This window comes from Panicum virgatum, chromosome 3K (genome assembly GCF_016808335.1).
Source record: "Panicum virgatum strain AP13 chromosome 3K, P.virgatum_v5, whole genome shotgun sequence".
In the NCBI taxonomy this organism is placed as follows: Eukaryota; Viridiplantae; Streptophyta; class Magnoliopsida; order Poales; family Poaceae; genus Panicum; species Panicum virgatum.
This window is the reverse complement of record NC_053138.1, coordinates 16348893-16367420: the sequence shown is the minus strand read 5'-3', so window position 1 is coordinate 16367420 and position 18528 is coordinate 16348893. Positions and strand designations below refer to the sequence as shown.

Sequence of the window (18528 nt, the reverse complement as noted above, 5' to 3'; positions counted from 1 at the left end):
TGCGTGTCGGTGCGAGGATGAAATTTTGCATGATTAGACGTGGAATGAACACCCAGACTCCACCAATTTTCACAAAATTGCACTCAAATTCGTCATAGAAGAGGATGTAGTAGTTTGAAATGTTCTGCTGCCTGGCTTTCCATAGTTAATTTCTCGAGACGGAGATCACGCAGGAACAGAGAAACCGATCTGGTTTCTTCAGAAATTATGATTGGTCCCTTGCAATACAAAAGGACAAGGAAAAAAGAAGAAGAAATTATGCATGTAGCTTTGTCTTGTGTTTGTGACTACCAGCACTTCTCTGAAGCTTCAGGAAACCGACAGCGCTTTGTTGGCTTCGTCGATAATTGAGGGCAGCGATCATAGGCAGCCCGCTATTCCATCATGCTGCCTCCACTTCTCCGTTTTCCTTTTTCGGATCAAACGCACTGCCTGGTCCATTCCGTGCATTCAGAAAGCAGAAATTTTCATCCAAACATGCTCTGAACACCTCATCGTCCTCCCGGCGATGCTTCGAGATCGCTTCCAAAGTGGAATAGCATGGGGGCGCACCTGTAGGTTCTGTGCCACGCACACTGCCAACCTAGGATCTGCATATCACCAGCGAAAACACCATTCCACATGCCCATGCGACCACAGGGGCTACCGTGACCATCCATTGCATGTGTGGGCCCGGATATGATGTTCCTCTGTGTTTGGTTTGGGGTGTAAAAAATTTCGCGAAAACTTTTTGGCCCTTTGACCACTAATTTAGAGTATTAAATAAAGTCTAATTATAAAATCACCTCCACAACCCTCCGTGTAAATCGCGAGACGAATCTAGTGAGGCCTTTAACTGCGTGATTAGAAGATGGTTACTGTAGCATCACTGTAGTAAATGATCAATTAATTACTGTCATTAGATTCGTCTCGAAAAGTTACGCCCATCTCTGAAAAAGTTTTACAAAAAGACTTCATTTAGTACTCCATACATGTGAGATTCTCTTATCGAAAACGTGCGCGTAAAATTTACTGTACTAACCAAACACGGCCGTAGTGGTTGAGATGTGGTCTTTTGACCGGGTTCTCGCAGGGGCATTTATGGGAATCAAAGGAGTACACGGGAACCTTATCCTTCCGAGACAGTCCTTTCCCCAACGCGGCTTTCTTCTTCCTCTTGCTTCTGCGGCGCCTGCTATGCCAAGGCGTGCACCTCGCCCTCCCGCTCGGCGCGGGCCCTAGTGGCGGCGATGGAGACCGCCTGCAGCTTGTGCCGCGCTGCGACGAGCTGTTTCTGGAGCGCGACGAGCGTGGCGGCGGACTGCTGGTTGTCGACGAGCAGCTCCTGGATGCCCAGATCCCAGTTGACGAGGTACTACTCTACAGCTCCGCCGTCCGCGCCGCCCATGTGCGCGCCCGCCCTGGAGCTTGCCGAAGCTCTCTTCTTCCCCAACTCCGGCGGGTTTAGAAGAGAAGGGGTTCGGGGAGGCCGGCCGGCCAGGCGGTGGGGATGGCAGGAGGGCGGCTTTAGGGTTCTGGCGGTGGGGGAGGCGGTTGGGCCAGGTCGGGGCGGGGGCGCCCATGGCCGGAGCTCTACGCGGAGGAGTACGAAGAAAGAGAGCTCGCTACATTTTCATTTGAGGAGAGAGAAAGAACCAAGGAAGAAGAAAGAGAGCTGGGTACATTTCCGATTTTATCCTTTCAGACTTGTGCCGCACCGGACACCACCAAATACTGCGTGGGTCCATCTTGTTTCCCGAATCTCCATACACAGCCTGGCGACCCCAGGGGCATGAGGAATTTCCGCGTCATATGACCAGCACCGCCACCACCAAACTGTCCAAGTCCAAGTTCCAACCGTACGAGCGCATCAGCGCAATGGCAGGCAGCACAACGGCGTCTCGATCCGGACTCTGGGAGCCCCATGCCGCCGCACCGCCGCTTGTTCCCTCCTCCTCGACCATGCGATCTGCCACCTGCTGCGCAAGGATCAGTAAGGGCCTGATTGGTTGCCCGGATGCGACTTGCTCGTGATTGGTTGCCCGGACCGATGCTTGGACCTGGCTCTCGCGATGCAAAAAGCCTGTGGCAGCCTGGCTCAGCAGATACGAGGAAAACGAGCGTTTCCCCGCAGCCTGGCTCGCGCGGGCGCAATAAGAGCTCAGACACGTAGAAAAATCTGTCCGACACACGTGCATCCACCCATCCAATCACTTTCTCCTCTCAGCTTGGCTACAAAGAACCGGCCAACCAAACTAGCTTATCTCGCATGCATCGGGCCTGGCCAACCGTGGCCTGGCTCCCTCATGCGAGCCAGGTTCACTCGAGAAGTGAACCAATCGGACCCTAAAAGTGATTTGACGCCGTGGAGCGTGAGGGTGTCCGGACAAAAAGACACCGCCCCGCATTTCGTGTGAGGAATGATGGGCTCTGGCGACGGGCTGCTGACGAGGTGCCAAACTGAAAGTGGATCGAGATGCAGACACAACACAGCTCGACTCGCTCGTTAGTGGCTCGACTCGTTATAGCTCGTTATACAAACGAGCCAGAAAGCTAGCTCGGCTCGGCTTGTTAGTGACTCGAGCTAGCTTATTTGGCTCGCGAGCCAGAGTATAAAAATATTTACATAGAGATAATAACCGTAAATCTGTAAAAAAACGCACATCACATGCATATTTAAAGTGAAATAAATAAAATAATGTGAATTTTGTAATGAAAAATATAAGTATGTTATCATCCATGATCATGATCAATCATTATTTGTTGATTGTTTCTACTAATTCATACAATATTTGTTATTTATCTTGGCTCGTTATAGCTCGCGAGCAGCTTACGAGCCAGCTCGAGCTGGCTCATTATAAAACGAGTCGAGCTCGAGCCGAGCTACTAACGAGCGAGTCGAGCGAGCTAGCGAGTTACGAGTTTTTAGTCCAGCCTTAGATGCGGCCATGAACTTAAACGTGCAGCGGGGGCAGTGCCCGCATGGATAAAATTGTTTTCTTGAGCCTTCTGTATAAAACGAACTGAACTCCGATGAACTGTGTTCAGTTTAATCTTTTTAGAGTTCTTACATTGAGCAATTAATTGATTGATTAATTAATAAAGGCGGCCGATGCCTGGATAGACGATCGTTTCGGTTTTGTGTTTATCCGAGTAGTAGCAGCAGGCTAGCAGTTGTCTGAATCTCTTCAGAAGTCCAAACCGATAAGCATTTGGTTGTATCAACATGCTCAAACTGGTGGCTAGCTTCTTTGGCAACTGAGGACGGCGACCTAGCATGGCCACAGCCCGTTTTGGGGAACACTGCTGGCACCCGCCGGCGGTTGCTGCTCTTCCTGTGGTGCACCATGAGATAAGCATAGCATGCATGGCCTCCACTCCAGTCTCCACTTCATAAAAAAAATTACAGCCCTGCTCGCCAAGTCACTGTAACACCCTAGGTGTTAATCATCCGTAATTAAGACTAACTTCGGCCATTAGCTTTAAATCTTCATAGTTAAATCGCTAGAGAAAAAATTTTCTGTCAAAGTTTTGTTAGCTCGGGCTAGACCGGTCCGACCGGTTTGAGCGACCGGTCTGACCGGTTGGGAGTCTTTTTAATTCCCTTATTCTCCCCTGGTATTTATCTCTTTCACTCAGCTCTCTCTCTTCTTCCTCCAGACAGAGACGAGCAGAGCTCGTTCCACCGCCGCCCCTTCCATCGATCTCCTCCCTCCGGTCGTCTTGCTTCGATCCCTTGCACATAGAAGTTCCCCACCGCCTCCTCCACCTTCCCCAACCTCCAGCCTAGCCTCTCCTCGGCCGAATCGGCGAGAATCGAAGCTCCAAGCCTCCATGGATAGTAGCTCCGCCCCTCACCGTCGATCCGCCTCTCCGGTCGTCCTCTGCCCAAACAAGTCCCCAAAATGGGTTCGTGGTGAACTCCTCATCCTCCTCGGCCTCTTTCCCCATGGATTCCGGCGCCGAGCCGCCCGGGACGCCGCCGGCCATGGCCCTACGCCATGGCTCGACTAGGACCGGTCTGACCGGTTATAATAACAAGTCTGACCGGTGGAGCCTTTTATTCATTTGACGAAATTTGCAGGTTGCCTAACAAATTAAAGAAAAATCCTAAAAATACAAAATTAGTATTGTTTGAATGCTTAGATCTAAATCTCCAGGGGAAAAATATTAATTCTTGTGAAATGACCTTTTTTGCCTCCGATAAAGTTTAGGTTGTGTTTTAGAATTGTTTAATTATTTTCGGTAAATAGGTTAGTCCAAAAATTATAAAACTAGGGCAGTGGCTTGCTTTAGGAATGTGTAGTTCATTGCAAAAGTTACGAGTCTAGAAAACATCGTTTAGTATGGTAATCAACATATCCGTGTACTAGTATGTTTATTAGATAATAATTAGTTTATGTTTAAAAAAGATATTGGCGCATACAATTAACACATTTTATCGGTGTAGTGTCATGCTAATTTTTTATTCATCATTAGAATGCACGGATACTCCAGAAAATTTGTACCCGGACAATCTGGGCTAAAACCCGGAGTCTCCGGACGTGTGGGTTTGTAGCTTCTTAATTGTTAAGTTCATCCTGAGTAGCCTTAAATAAATAGTCTTAGTAATAAGGACTAGCTTCTTGTACGAAAAGTTAATACTTAATTATGAATTATTTCTAAACTAGCATATTTCCCAATCAATTAAAGTATTCCTTTTAAATAATCCCTTAGAGTTGTCTAACTATTTTAGCTTCATGTGTGTTACTTCTTTGAATTCACCCCGAGGATGATTGAGTAAAGAAAGAGTCAGTAGCTGTAGCTTGCAATATATATACTTAGGACATTGCTCAGTTAGGACCGGTCTGACCGGTCGGAGGGACCGATCTGACCGGTAGTGTGCTTGGGGTAATTTGGACCGGTCTGACCAGTCTGTTGGACCAGTCTGACCGGTGTGGCGACAGCTGAGCGGGTAGGGTTAGGGTAGTTGGTCCGAATCATTAGCAATCCCCCTCAGTTATGGGTTATTTTTTGTAAATGTGTCATTCATATATGCATTCTCTCATATCATATGTATATGCACACATGTAGATTCCGGTGCATGCAATCTCGTGACTGTGGAACAGGCGTAGCCGTGAAGCCCAAGAGGTAACGAAGCAGGATTGAGAAGGAATTCGTGAAGGCCCGGCCCAATGGTCGGAAGGGCCCAAGGCTTTACTAAAATTAACACTAACTTAGTATTACCCTTAGGCAAGCCCCGGAGCACAACCTATTAATTTAAATTATGACAATCTATATATATATCTATTACGTATGCATTACGTATAGAAATTGGTTGAAACCCTAGTTGCATGATCTCTAGGATTTCTTGAGTTTATACTAGTATGATAGGACGATAGTAATGCTATGCTTAAGAGTTCTCGGTAGAAGTCGAGTGACATCTTGTCACTCGCGAGATATAGGATATATAGAAGTCGAGTAATATCCAGTTACTCGCGAGATATAGGTTATGTCCGCTGATATTATAGTACCTGAGTATTGTAATGGAGATGGAGATGTGAGACCGGGCGGGGATGATGTATAGGTATGGCCGCAGGACAGGGTTCCTGGGTGCCTTAGCCCCGTCTGAGTCGATTAAAGACCGGTCGTTGTCGGCAGTGCTGATCGGAGATTGAATTGTACTAACCGCATGCCGGGGGTAGGAGGTAGTCGAAACCGGTAAGCCGAGTACTGCCTAGCTTCGAAAGTACAGAACTTCTACCCACCCCTTAGGGCGAGTCGAGTGGCCGCGGAGAATCGGGATGCATATGTTTATTTTTGGTGGTCTCTCGTAGGGCTTGGCTGACTATATGCAGGTAGGACGGTTTTGTAGTTCGAGGCAAGGAGGGGAATGGTTGGTGCGTGAGGTCCGATGGGGCATATACGTGCCGTGTTGGTTAGGTCCACCTTGCAAGGTTAAATCGGATCGATTCGCCGTGTCTCGCGGTCATGAGGGTCTTGATCTCTTTGCTGCATCGTAGCAAAATGTTAGAATGTGAGTTATGTATATTTATATAAAATATTGAGCACATTGAATTATTTTTGCTTGCATCACTATGATTGCTATAGTGGGTCTATGCAAATATTAGATGAGAGTTCCTTTATATAGAACATGGAGCTAAAACAATGAAAGTAAGGAATTACTTTAGTCGCTCTTTCTGCAAAAATAACCACCAGCCAAATGCCGTGCATGTCTAGGTATGTGGGCTAAGTTATACCCACTGGTCGGGTAAGGCTTGCTGAGTATTAGTTGCTCAGGGTTTGTTGTTTACCCTATTTCAGGTTTAGGAGCTAACTAGGTGTCATATCGGTGGGCTCGATGTGGCGCCTTATCTACACGTCTCGGTAGTTCTCGAATTATTTAGTTTGTTTTATTTATTCTCTAGTAAAAATGCTCTGTAAGTTAGATTTTCTTCCGTGCTGTCATTTCTTTTTGCAAATTTTAAATTTAAAGCTGTTTTTGTAAAAGCCTTAATGTTATTTTTCTATTTTATAATACTTTATCATGCTGGTACCTTCTGTGCTCGCCTTCGTGCGAGACTTCTGGTGTGTTTCGATCGGCCTGTGAGTTGGAAACAGCCTGTCAAGTTACATTTAATTAAGCTAATGCGTTAAATGATGGCGGTTACGCTTAATTAAGTGTTTAAACTCGGCGGGTCTGTCACAGTCACGGAGGGGGATAACCATAAGAAACTTCACTGGTTGTGCATTACGCGTCGATCGGCCGCCACTTACCGGACCAGCACTCCTTTCTCTGAATCGAAGCTCAAGAAATTCGATGGGCTTATGTGTTCTGTCTGGATCGACATGCTTAACTGGCTTTTCTTTCTAGCAAACCGTGGATGGATAGCGGCTGCAGACAGTCTGTCTGTTCTCCGGAATCCTGACGCCACCGCACCGCCGCCGCCGGTGGTTGCAGACTTGCAGTGACCTTCCCTAATCCCTATCCGTGCGTGGTGCACAAGGGACGAGCACATGCACGGTTTCCATTGCTGCTGCTTCGTAGAAACCGGGCTTGTTTGTCGCGACAATTCTCCATTCATAAACTAAAGTAGAGGATCATGTATAGTTATCATGTCTGACATCATTGTTGGGGCTATAAAATTTGTGGAGCATATGAGTTTTGTCACTGCGTGCAGCACGTACTAATGAGTGGCCTAATCATGCATGATCAGCGAAATGCCAATACAAGTTGCTGCTGGTGCCGGCGCCGCCTGTTTCCTTCTGCGCCGAGCAAACCCATCGTCTGCACACGGATCGACAGGCGAGTGACGTGCGAACAGACGGGAAACTTTGTCCGGGTATGAACAGGAGGAATAATTCCAACCAGCAAGGCGCAGAAGCGAAACAAAACGCCACGGCAGCGTTCCTGCCCGTCTCTGCTGCACCTCATCAATTTTGGGCCTCCTGTTTTCGGATCCTGAAGGCGCAAAGTTATGCATGCATGTGCAGCTCCACTACGAACACGATTTTCTGTCCCAGCCCTTTTCTTCTGGAATTCTCGTGTTTCAAGCATAAAACTAATGCGATATTATTTATAAGTATAATGCAATACACCCCTGTCGCGCAATCTTTTACCGGGCCCAATAATGGACTTATACCTTTGTTGAGCAAGATATTTTACAAAGTTGTGTATTATCATATCATCTACATGTGTGATTTTTTCATTGTTCACCTAAACGGTAAACACTAAACGGTCGGTGTGGGTCTGTGTAGCGTGTAAACGGCGTACACGGTGTGTACACGGTATTACACGGATTACACATTTTAGTACTATATTGATAAAAATAATTATAATAACATGTATATATGTCTAAAAGTGACTAAAAATAATTTTAATGACAAAATTTAAATAAGTAATTTTAACTGAGAATGAGTATTGAAATGTTTTGCATGCGCCTTGCACGAATTAAAATTGAATCCTTAAACAGGCCTACGAAAGACATGCTCTATCTCCTAAACAGCATGCTACTCACCTATTCAGAACGTTTTTTTTCCCGTGTCGTGTAGCCCGTGTAATCCCGTGTAACGTGTAATGTACCGTTTAGGACCTAACTGCACAGTAACACACCGTGAACCGTTTACACGGCGTGTGCACAGCCCTGTAGCCCGTTTAGGCGAACATTGGGTTTTTTAGTAAATTTAGAAGATTTTTTTGCCGTGGTTTGCACAGATTTTCACGAAGATTGTGGTTTTCACTAGATATATTCCTAATATACTAAGCACTTTTTATGGGACGGAGGGAATACTTTGTACTATATAACTTTTGTTTTGGGCCATAGTACAAAGTAACTACTAAGTACTCTCTCCGCTCAGAAATGTGAGAACTAGTTGATGTACAAGAAAACTACCCGACCTCATTGGGTTAGGACTCTGATAGTACTCGACTAGGAGTTTCCATGTACCCTGTCCTCCCAGATTATATAAGGGCGGACAAGGACCCCTCCAAAGCGGACGATACACATCGAATAACACCTAAGGCAATACAAACCACACACACATGACGTAGGGTATTACGCTCCGGCGGTCTGAACATGTTTAAATTTTTGTGTTCCTTGCACCATCGCATTCTGATCACGGCGAGTCCCTGCCTACAATCAATCTCTTCAAGGGTATACTTCGAAGAGCTTGACGGCTAAACACCGACAATATCTCCATCCACAAATTTACGGCAAATGCAATATTTCCTTACACAAATATAAGAATCTTTAAGTATGAAAATTGTCTATAAATATAGTAGGTATCTGCAAGATACTTTGCAAGCACTTAAGCCGACCACGGTGACAAAGAGTAAATAAGGAGAGAGAGGGAGAGAGCAAAACGTCTCTTTGCCTATCAGACAGCAGGTTTAACCTTTTTGTTGTGAAATCTACACGTGGGTTTCAAGTGCCCGCGTGCGGTCATATTTTCTAGATTTATTGTAAAAATTAATGATGATTCTTTGGGTATTTGTCAGCCATTATTTTTTTTAAAAGTATGAAGTTTATATTTTAGAAATAAAATACAAAACTTTTCTTGAAAAAGATCAAAGCTTAGCCTGATTACGTTTTTGTGAAAAAGAAAATACATGCTTAGAAATAAGAGTCCCTAGGAGATAATCATCTCCTTATAAATAATCTAATTCTAAAACAAAGCTAGGTCTGCTAATAAACTTTATTTCATGCCGGATAAAATATAAAATATTTTTTCCTCTCTAGAATACCGTTCTGTACACTCGGCGCTGACAGCGCGCAGTCCGTCTCCATTAAGAACCCCCTCCCCGGCGAGCATCCAGACGTGAGACGAACGCGACTCGAGTTGAAGAGGCGGCGGCGATACAGAGAAACGCGACAGGTCGAGAACGGCGGCCGCCATGGAGGACAGAGCACCGCTTCTGCTGCCGCAGTACACGTTGCGGGACGGCGGCGACGGACGGGAGGAGAAGTGCGGCGGCGGCGTGAGGTGGTGGAGGGACCTGGCGCGGGAGGCCGGCAAGGTCGGGTACGTGGCCCTGCCGATGGCGGCCGTGAGCGTGTCGCAGTACGCGGTGCAGGTGGCGTCCAACATGATGGTCGGTCACCTCCCCGGCGTCCTCCCGCTCTCCGCCTCCGCCATCGCCACCTCCCTTGCCAGCGTTTCCGGTTTCAGCCTCCTTGTACGTTTCACATTAAGCACTCCGTGCCTTCTCATCTCCTCCGTTTTTAAATTCGTTGCGCAATCCTGTTCGCTTGACAAGCGTTTCTCTGTTTGTTCTGCTTGTCACAAAAAAAGGGGAAGGAATTAGAAAAATATTGGATTGAGATTTGGAAGCCGTAGATTGTCTCTTCTGCTAGCTATGGTATATAACCTTGAAATTATGCAGTGATTCTTCAACATCTGGCATCGTGTTTGGAAACAGGAACTCAAAATTTCAGAACCATGCTTAACTTCTTCGATGTAAGAAATAATCGCATCTTGTATAGTGAAGTCACGATTTAGCTCACTGAATCTGCTGAATAGTACACACTGCTGTTGAAGCTCTTTGCATGGATGGCGATTAGTCATTCTTCATGATTTCGTCAACTAGAGTAGACTTTTGCAGAATGGTGGTACATAAAACTAATTATGCTCAATTCAACTTTCAAGCATAAGCGTGCCCTTGTGGCCTTGTCCTACACTCTTGGCTTAAGCATGTACTTACTATATCAGAACATCCACTTAGCATCCTTTTTCCCTTGTACGGTGATCTTCTGATGTAATGAAATGATTCGCATATTCTTCAATTAACTGATCAACTTATGTACTTCTGAATCAGATTGGAATGGCAAGTGGATTGGAAACTTTATGCGGCCAAGCCTATGGTGCAAAACAGTACGACAAATTGGGAATGCACACCTATAGAGCTATAGTCACACTCATAGTTGTGAGCATTCCAATATCACTTCTGTGGGTTTTCATAGCCAAACTCCTCATCCTCATAGGTCAAGATCCCTTGATCTCAAAGGAAGCTGGGAGATATATAGTCTGGTTGATTCCAGGACTCTTTGCATACGCAATCAGCCAGCCTCTCACAAAATTTCTGCAGTCTCAGAGTCTGATAATTCCTATGCTTTGGTCCTCCATTGCAACACTGCTCCTGCACATTCCTATTTGCTGGTTATTGGTGTTCAAGACCAGTTTGGGGTATATTGGAGCTTCTTTGGCGATAAGCTTATCATATTGGTTAAACGTAATTATGCTTGCTGCTTACATCAGATGTTCGAATTCTTGTAAGGAGACCCGTTTGCCTCCTACAGTTGAGGCCTTCAAAGGAGTTGGTGTGTTTCTGCGCCTAGCTCTGCCATCTGCACTGATGCTGTGGTAATTTCTGTAAACATCTTTCTCTTTTTATGTGATAATTCTGATATTGGGCTAATAACGAATTATCTTTCACAATCATTATAGTTTTGAATGGTGGTCCTTTGAGATCCTCATTCTTCTCTCAGGAATTTTACCAAATCCAGAACTGCAAACTTCAGTTCTTTCAATCTGGTAAGTATGTTTCACATATGTATATTAACATGCTATTGCAATACATTGCATTTTTCTAAAATTATTTGCACTGTTTATCTGTGTGCTCTTCATCAGCCTGACGACTATCACGTTAATCTATACTATACCTTATGGGCTTGGAGCGGCTGCAAGGTACGAAGAAGTTTAATTACTCCTAGCTGCTACTTTTCATTATCAAGACAAAGTCGTAATTAAATTTGTTTGTATTGTCCAACGAGCAGCACTAGGGTAGCAAATGAATTAGGTGGTGGTAACCCCGAAGGAGCTAGATCAGCTGTCCGGGTTGTCATGTGTATTGCCGTGATGGAGGCGGCTATCATCACAGTAATATTGTTGGCATCACAGCACATCTTGGGCTATGCATATAGCAGCGATAAGGAGGTTGTTGCGTATGTCAATGCAATGGTTCCATTTGTGTGCATCTCTGTTGCTGCTGATAGCCTGCAAGGAGTTCTATCAGGTCACATCTCTATACTTCCTTTAGCTAGTTGATCTGCCTTTCCTTCAAAAGAGTAAAGAAAAAAAAATCTTCCTGGTCTTAAAACCTCAAAAACACATCTTCCAATTATACCAGTAAAGTATGAAACAAACTTGTTATCGGTCTTTACACCAAACTAAAACGCCCTGTACCCCTTAGTTTGATCTCTATAATTCAATCTGTGTGCTCTTGTCAATTTTGGTATGAAGCCCTATCAGGTGGCAAGTGACCATTACAGTTTTGTCAGTCGTGCCAATGTCATATACCAGGTAACACGCCGCTTCTGTTCTTAGTTTCTTCCACGGTACTAATGCTATTCTGTGTTGTGGAAGCAAAATTTTGTTACTCGGGGAGTTACTTGTTTATTCCTTCGAAAATGGGCTCTTACGTGAACATGGATGCCGGTGTTTTCATCAACACGCATCTAGCAGAGATGTTACCGTAAGCAGGCTCCACATCACTACGTATGCAAATTACACCTTTCTTCTAACTAGTGGTATTCCTGTCTGCTATATATTTTGGTTCATTTCTTCTTGTGTGTTTGGGTACATAAACATCCATCTGAATTCAAACTTGTATGAGTGTGGTTGTCATTTCAAGTGTTGGATGATTGACAACGCTAACTTCAGTACAGCTCCTAGCGACGTTGGTGCTAAATGCTAACGCATGTTATTTTTTATCATCAGGTATTGCTAGAGGATGCGGGTGGCAGCACTTGGGCGCCTATGTCAACCTGGGCTCATTCTATCTCGTTGGGATCCCAATGGCAGTCTTGCTCGGCTTTGTTCTAAAGATGGAAGGAAAAGGGCTTTGGATAGGCATTTCCTGCGGCTCCATTGTGCAGTTCTTACTCCTTGCCACCGTAGCATTCTTCAGCAACTGGCAGAAGATGGTTTGTCCTTTCTCCAGACCACCAAGCCTTTTCTGAACTAACGCTGATCACACGTATAATAATTTGTGGCCTAATGACCTGTTGCCACCTTTGCAGTCCGATAAAGCGAGGGAGAGAGTTTTCAGCGACGAGCTGTCAGACAAGGTACCTTCGGAATCGGATGGATCGGAAATGCCTTAATTTTGGCACGAGTCCTCTGATCCCTTAACCTGAACGTGAAGAAGCGCACGAGATGATATACAAGAGAAAGTGAAAAGAAAAAAACACTTACGGAATTTCCTTTTTCTGCTGCCTTGCTTTGGAGGGACTCTGAACTCTATGTACAGGGGATTTGCTGAACGCTGACCACTTCTGTGTTCTTTGCTGGTGTTGTTTGAAACTGGGACAGTTGTATCAGAAACACGACATATGATGATTATATGGTAGATAGGAGCAAAAAGAGCTTTGCTTTTGTTTGGTTGCCATTATATGCTGTGCACGGGGCCGCGTTATTCCGCTCGGGCGCGGTTCAGCGGCCGTCAGCTCGACTTGGGTCGGTGGCTTTCCGGCCACTGCAAGCTTTGCATAAGCGGTGGTGGGCAGCGAGCCGCCGCCCCTGCGAAAAAAACGGGAGACGGGAGCTATAACGTGCCATCGATACGACGCATGACGCTGTTGCCGCAAGTGCCAAGGAACAGCAGAGTGACACAGCATGCAGACAGGTGTAGATCAGCTATGTCGATTTGGGCCATCGTGAGCACTGATCACCTTTGCTGCTCCGAGTTTTCTCAACCAGGAACAAGTTTGGCGAGAAACAAACTTGCTCCCCAATTTTATATACCAATATAAACATCGTGCGAAGACCCGGCGTATACGACACATGATTATAATCTCAGTGGATGTACGGGTTTCTGTTTCGAAATTCAGGATACAGCACAACTCAAGAAGTACTGAATGTAAATCACGAGCCATAACACCATCATCAGTTACATACCATTATACCAATTCGTATGATCAATCATCGGACAAATACAGAAGACAGATAATACATAGCTCAGGCTGCTCTGCTACGGGCATGACACCATAATATTGGCATGCAGAGATATCTGCCAACCAAAAGTAACATTACACATACTGTAAAACTCCAGATGTGTGTTGTTTATCTCAATTTTCAAAGTAATTTATTCCGCATCTCATGCTAGTGATAAGCTATTCCTCAACAGAATAAGAGGAAACACATGATTTAATGAATAGCTGAAGGCCGTTGAGGCTCAAAATTCCAGTTACAGTGCCGGCCTTCAGCCCTTCAACCATGTGAAATGAGCAGCACATGGAGCCGGGCCAACATGAAAATCATACGGTTAAAAGATTGTCAACATCACCTGCACAAAGCAACAGCATCTAAGTTGCATGTATATAACAAAATTGCTTCAATGGAAAAATTACTTCCAGTCAAGACCGAACAGTATGTTGTGATTCACAGAAAGAAGAGCAAAATGTTACCCATATGGGCATCTTTGTCTAAAATCAACAGATTCTATTATGAATGAACTAAGTTACTACGTTATTTCAACTAATTGGCTGCAAGTTCACAAAATCATCATAGCAAATAGCAATGCACTAATTTGTTGTTGTCCCACTAGCTCACAACTGATGTCTAGTAAGCACTGTCAAACGGCAGTGACACTACACAATGACTGAGTGATAGACACATTCGAAGATCACAAGACATTCGAAAGTACTAAACACTACGAATCTATAATAGTACGCCACATCATCGTCCACAATTTCACTATGCCACTCACATCCTTGCACTTAAAAGTTGACTTGAAATGGAGCATAGATTTGCAGGATCTCACCAGTGAATGGCGTGCTCCGATCAGTCCATGACAACCTTGGCTCCAACAGCCTTCATTCGCTCGACGATCGCCTCAGCATCCTCCTTGGATACGCCGCCCTTGATCACCGCAGGCGCCTTCTCCACCAGCTCCTTGGCTTCCTTCAGCCCCAGGTCAGTGAACGACCGGATCTCCTTGATCACCTTGATCTTGCTCGCCGCGTCGAACGCCTCCAGCCGCAGCTCGAAGATCGTCTTCTCGGCTGCCGCCGCAGCCTTCTCTCCAGCCGCGCCGGCCGTGCCGCCGCCGCCGCCGCCGCCAAGCCCCGCAGCGGAGTTGAGGATGGCGATGGGGGGTGCCGAGGGTATGTCAAGGCGGCGGAGAAGGAGAGAGGAGAGAGCGGCGGACTCCGCGAGGGTGAGGGAGGAGACGTCCTCGACGAGGCGCCACACGCGGTCGGACGGAGGCGGCCGGGACGGGGAGGATGGGTCAAAGGTGGAGAGGTCGTAGTCGGTGGGAAGCTTGCAGACGTCGATGAGCTCCTCGGCCGAGGCGGTGGAGAATGCCGCAGAGAGGCGCTGGCGGCGGAGGAAGAGTCGGTGGCCGGAGCGGAGCATGGAGGCGGCCATGGCGGCGAGGCTAGGGTTCTGGCTGCGGGATGCGGCGCTCCATAGAGTTGGGTTTTGGAAGTTTGGATCCGGGCAAGGCCCGTGTAGCAAATTCGGCCCATTATCCTTACAACAAGGCAGAATTTCTTCTGTAATAAAGATAAAGAAAATAAGCTGTCAGGTTGGGCTGAACTTGGCTAAGCACGTTTCAAAAAAAAAAAAAGGCTAAGCAAGCGGGACAAGTTGATGAATCACTCATTTCGATCTGGAAATAGACCCAGTCAGTTGAACTCGAACCATTGTAGGCTGTATTCCATGCAAAGCAAACATCTATACACAGATCTGACAGCCTGTTCGGTTCGCTGGGATTACCAGCCGGCGCTGGCTTATTTCCTCTGTAACTACAGTGCTTTGTGAGGAGAGAAGCACCCAGACGCTACAGTGCATTAAGCTGGGAGACGCCACCGGCCCCACCAGCCAGCCGCTGAAGCCCCAGCCAGCGCTGGCCGGAGCCAGCCTCTGTTTTCAAGACGTCGCCTAGGCGTCCAGGCGGTAGAAAAAGCTGGGCGTCGGGGTCGCTTAACCAGCATCCGCCTTGGACATCGACGGGTCGATTTGAGCCTGCAGAGCAGAGAGGGAAGGGAGGGGAAGCGGCATAGAGGAAGCTGCGGGCGGCAATAGCTCACCTGGAGGGGAGAGAGGGAAGGGAGAGACGCTGGGCCCGCGCCGACGTCACCGCCTCCTCCCGCGCCGGCCGCCGTCCTCCGCCGCGCCCGCGCCGGCGTCACCGCCTCCTCCCGCGCCGGCCGCCGTCCTCCGCCCTGCGCGCACCGGCTTTTCCATCCGAGGGGGAAGAGAGATGGGGCGTCGGGAGAGAGGGGATTGGGGCAGCTAAGGAGGAGGAGGAGAAGGAGGAGGCGGGCAGGCAGCGGCGGCTGCGACGCGGGAGGAGGAGGAGGCGGACAAGCGGCGGCGATGCGGTCGAAGGAGAGGTTGAGGCAGCGGGATGGGAGGAGAGGACTGAAGACGCGGTAGGGTTGGGATAAGGTGGAGGCGGGAATGGGTTAAATTGGGCTGGGCTCATTTGATGGGCCTGTTTTCCAACTTTAGGCCCAGTGGTCCTCTATTTTTTCTTTTCTTTTACAGGAAAATATATATGTTTTAGAGGTAAATGAATGTATTTTACAAGTAAATAAGACGTCGCCTCGCCTCACCGCCTAGGCGTCCGAGCGGTGGCGCATCGCCTCGCCTCGCCTTACCTCTTTAAAAACATTGGAGCCAGCGAATCGAACAGGGCGTGAATATCTGAGGATAATGCACCAATGGAACAGGAGACGACTACATTTTGTACCATAGTAATTGCCAGAACGGTGAGAATCTCAAGAGTACAACAACAAAATGTATCTATATCAACCTCAGTTTCAGTACCAGTGTGGCTGCTGGAAATGACAAAACACAATAGATACAAAACATCAAAAAAAATGAATTGCTACAGTTCATGAGGTTTGCTAGAGTACATGTCTACACCGACAGATCTGGTACACAGGTCTCACTAAAGTTCATATCAATTACCATTTACCAATACAAAACTGAATATAAGATGAGCTCAAAGCCATGTGCGATGTCAGGAGAAATCCCAAGTCTGCTTTCATTCTTTGGAGAGTAGCTCTTTCTTTGTCCATCAGAATATGTGAACAATGTCATAAGCAAATCTAGATCTTGTCAAGGATGGACTCAAGCAAAAAAACAAAGGGCTAACACCAAAACAGTTGAAAGATGCAAAAATAAACATGTTCATGAGTAGGAAAATAGGTCGCGGGTGCATGAGTTCTTTTTGGCAATTGTCTAAAAATATAGATTTTCATTCCTTTTCCAGCTTGACAAACAAATCTAAAATATTAATATGTTGCCCAATATTCAGCCATTAGATTCTGAATAAAGGTTTACCATCCCATATATTTGTCATATTTCAGGTTATTTATCAATCTAATAAGCATGTAAAGAAAAAAAATATAGTATGGACAAGAGTGCTTAAATCATCAAAGGATACGACCAAAACAGCACGAAGGACTGCAAAAGAAAATACATAACATTAGAACATCTTATTTCAAAAAAACATTAGAACATCATTGAACTGCATGATAAGCCATAGAATATCGACATGGCAGCAAAAAGGCTTACCATGAGGCCGCCAAAAACTCCTTCGATTGAAATCCTGCTCCAACTATCGAAGTATGTCTGCACTGAAAACTTTGACTTTGCTAAAAGCCCAATTGATGAGACCATCATTATCAGAAAGTAGAAGACAAATCCCATCAGGCCTGTGAATCCCCAGATTCCAGCAACAACTCCACCAATGATCGACAAGAATGTTCGACTGTAACATGAAGATACCTCTTGTTTAGGATCAATCATCATTTAAAAAAAATGAAGTAGCAAATTAACCGAGTATCTTCAACAGGAAAAACCCTAAAAGAACTAACAGGGGAAATCGAAGAGTATGCCACACAGAATAAAATCATCATGACTTTTACATTGTGCCCAAAGCCTGTCTAGTGAACATTACAGTCATGTTCAACCAATTCACCTGATCCTAATTCCACACTAAGTATGAAAAATATTTTCTGCATATCCATGTTAATGAACATTAAGCATTAAAGCTGAAGCTTATGTTCAAGCGTAAGAATAATACCACAAAACCCTTTTGCATAACAGATATTCGTATTCCTAGCAAATCTAAGGGTAGTTTTCAACCTAAAAAGGAAGTTTTGGCAAATCATTGCTCATGGATAAATATGTAAGACTGCTTCATTTTTATTATTCGTCAAGCATTGTGGAAAAATCAAATCCTTACTACTAGCAATGTGGCTTAACATAGCAGGAAGAACAAAGCAGATCCTGTTAACTCGATGCAGCAGATTCAACCAGGCAGCTAATGAGAGCACCAATTTACTGATCATAAAATAGTTAGCTAACCTGTTTCTCTCATGTGACCTTCCCACAAAAATAGGATGGCTGCTACTACACATCACATCACAATTGCATGAGAAATATTTTCCAGTTATCATCCACTTGACCACTCATTGCTCCCCTCTTCCTATCTAATCGACACTAAACACTATACTGTACAATTTTACTAGCAGACTCCCTAATTCACGGGGAACGTAAAGTTACCTCGTGGTTGCAGTACCTAATTCAAGAGATCCCGCTAGATCCAGATCAAACCTAACAGTAAACTGAGGGCACCAGATCGGATCGAGCGCGTGGGGAGGGAGCGGGCGGAAGAGAGAGACAGGTACCTGTAGTAGATGGACTTGACGTTGCTGGTGAGGTTCTCCGTCTGGAGGATCGGAACATCGTCGGAGGAAACGCCGCCGGCCGCCGCCATCGCCTTGACCGTTTTTCGGTACTTGCGAGATTCGGAGGCGGAGGCGGAGGCGGAGTCTGGGGCGGCGAGATTTCGGCTTGGGCGGCCCGACTCTCCACGGGGATGTGTTGATGATATTTTGCACATAGACCCTCCAACTATTATGTTTCTCGTGACTGAGAAGACTGAGAAGTTGCTCGTTGTAGACTCGTACTGGTTACTTGGATCCAAATTCTAGTCTAGACCAAAATGAGCCAAAGTTCCAAATGCGCTGGACCAAAATATTGGCATGTTCTAGAATTTTGGTTAGTTGAAATGAAGGAGGGGCAGTGCATCTAACAATTTTTGATGAGTCT

General features: G+C 46.0%; 3 protein-coding genes and 1 long non-coding RNA gene across 8 annotated transcripts; 1 reads left to right on the top strand and 3 right to left on the bottom strand.

Moving 5' to 3' along the window:
• Positions 1–172: 172 nt before the first annotated feature.
• On the bottom strand, positions 173–1750 carry LOC120701256. Its single transcript, XR_005686015.1, has 2 exons — positions 1022–1750; positions 173–929 (listed from the first exon to the last, which is right to left on the bottom strand). It is a non-coding gene; the product is annotated as an uncharacterized LOC120701256 (long non-coding RNA).
• A 7424-nt stretch (positions 1751–9174) lies between these two features.
• LOC120697904 (protein DETOXIFICATION 14-like) lies at positions 9175–12840 on the top strand. 5 transcript variants are annotated; one of them, XR_005684611.1, is made up of 8 exons: positions 9175–9634; positions 10274–10818; positions 10903–10989; positions 11086–11142; positions 11232–11470; positions 12175–12380; positions 12477–12611; positions 12653–12840. XR_005684611.1 is itself a non-coding variant. In XM_039981285.1 (7 exons), the coding sequence occupies exons 1-7, from the start codon at positions 9353–9355 to the stop codon at positions 12558–12560; spliced, it is 1500 nt and encodes a 499-aa protein (XP_039837219.1). In that variant the 5' UTR covers positions 9175–9352; the 3' UTR covers positions 12561–12832. The 5 variants fall into 5 exon arrangements, 1 of the variants encoding a protein (XP_039837219.1); XR_005684614.1 differs by adding an exon at positions 11698–11952 and having other exon boundaries at positions 12477–12831; XM_039981285.1 differs by having other exon boundaries at positions 12477–12832.
• A 467-nt stretch (positions 12841–13307) lies between these two features.
• On the bottom strand, positions 13308–14905 carry LOC120697903 (50S ribosomal protein L7/L12-like). The gene is made up of 2 exons (XM_039981284.1): positions 14219–14905; positions 13308–13741 (listed from the first exon to the last, which is right to left on the bottom strand). The coding sequence occupies exon 1, from the start codon at positions 14824–14826 to the stop codon at positions 14239–14241; it is 588 nt and encodes a 195-aa protein (XP_039837218.1). The 5' UTR covers positions 14827–14905; the 3' UTR covers positions 13308–13741; positions 14219–14238.
• A 1283-nt stretch (positions 14906–16188) lies between these two features.
• On the bottom strand, positions 16189–18323 carry LOC120697902 (ER membrane protein complex subunit 6-like). The gene is made up of 4 exons (XM_039981283.1): positions 18105–18323; positions 16987–17182; positions 16856–16875; positions 16189–16517 (listed from the first exon to the last, which is right to left on the bottom strand). The coding sequence occupies exons 1-4, from the start codon at positions 18317–18319 to the stop codon at positions 16487–16489; spliced, it is 462 nt and encodes a 153-aa protein (XP_039837217.1). The 5' UTR covers positions 18320–18323; the 3' UTR covers positions 16189–16486.
• Between the last annotated feature and the right edge of the window lie 205 nt (positions 18324–18528).

What these genes read in the sequence shown, in the direction of transcription:
- LOC120697904 (XM_039981285.1), top strand. Translation starts at nt 9,353, where the DNA reads ATGGAGGACAGAGCACCGCTTCTGCTGCCGCAGTACACGTTGCGGGAC. An exon ending in GGGCTTGGAGCGGCTGCAAG is followed by an intron (nt 11,143 to 11,231) that starts GTACGAAGAAGT and finishes TCCAACGAGCAG; the next exon opens with CACTAGGGTAGCAAATGAAT. An exon ending in CCTGCAAGGAGTTCTATCAG is followed by an intron (nt 11,471 to 12,174) that starts GTCACATCTCTA and finishes TTTTATCATCAG; the next exon opens with GTATTGCTAGAGGATGCGGG.
- LOC120697903 (XM_039981284.1), bottom strand. Translation starts at nt 14,826, where the DNA reads ATGGCCGCCTCCATGCTCCGCTCCGGCCACCGACTCTTCCTCCGCCGC.
- LOC120697902 (XM_039981283.1), bottom strand. Translation starts at nt 18,319, where the DNA reads ATGTGCAAAATATCATCAACACATCCCCGTGGAGAGTCGGGCCGCCCA. An exon ending in GAGTTTTTGGCGGCCTCATG is followed by an intron (nt 16,876 to 16,986) that starts GTAAGCCTTTTT and finishes TTTCTTTTGCAG; the next exon opens with TCCTTCGTGCTGTTTTGGTC. An exon ending in TCCTTCGTGCTGTTTTGGTC is followed by an intron (nt 16,518 to 16,855) that starts GTATCCTTTGAT and finishes GACAAGATCTAG; the next exon opens with ATTTGCTTATGACATTGTTC.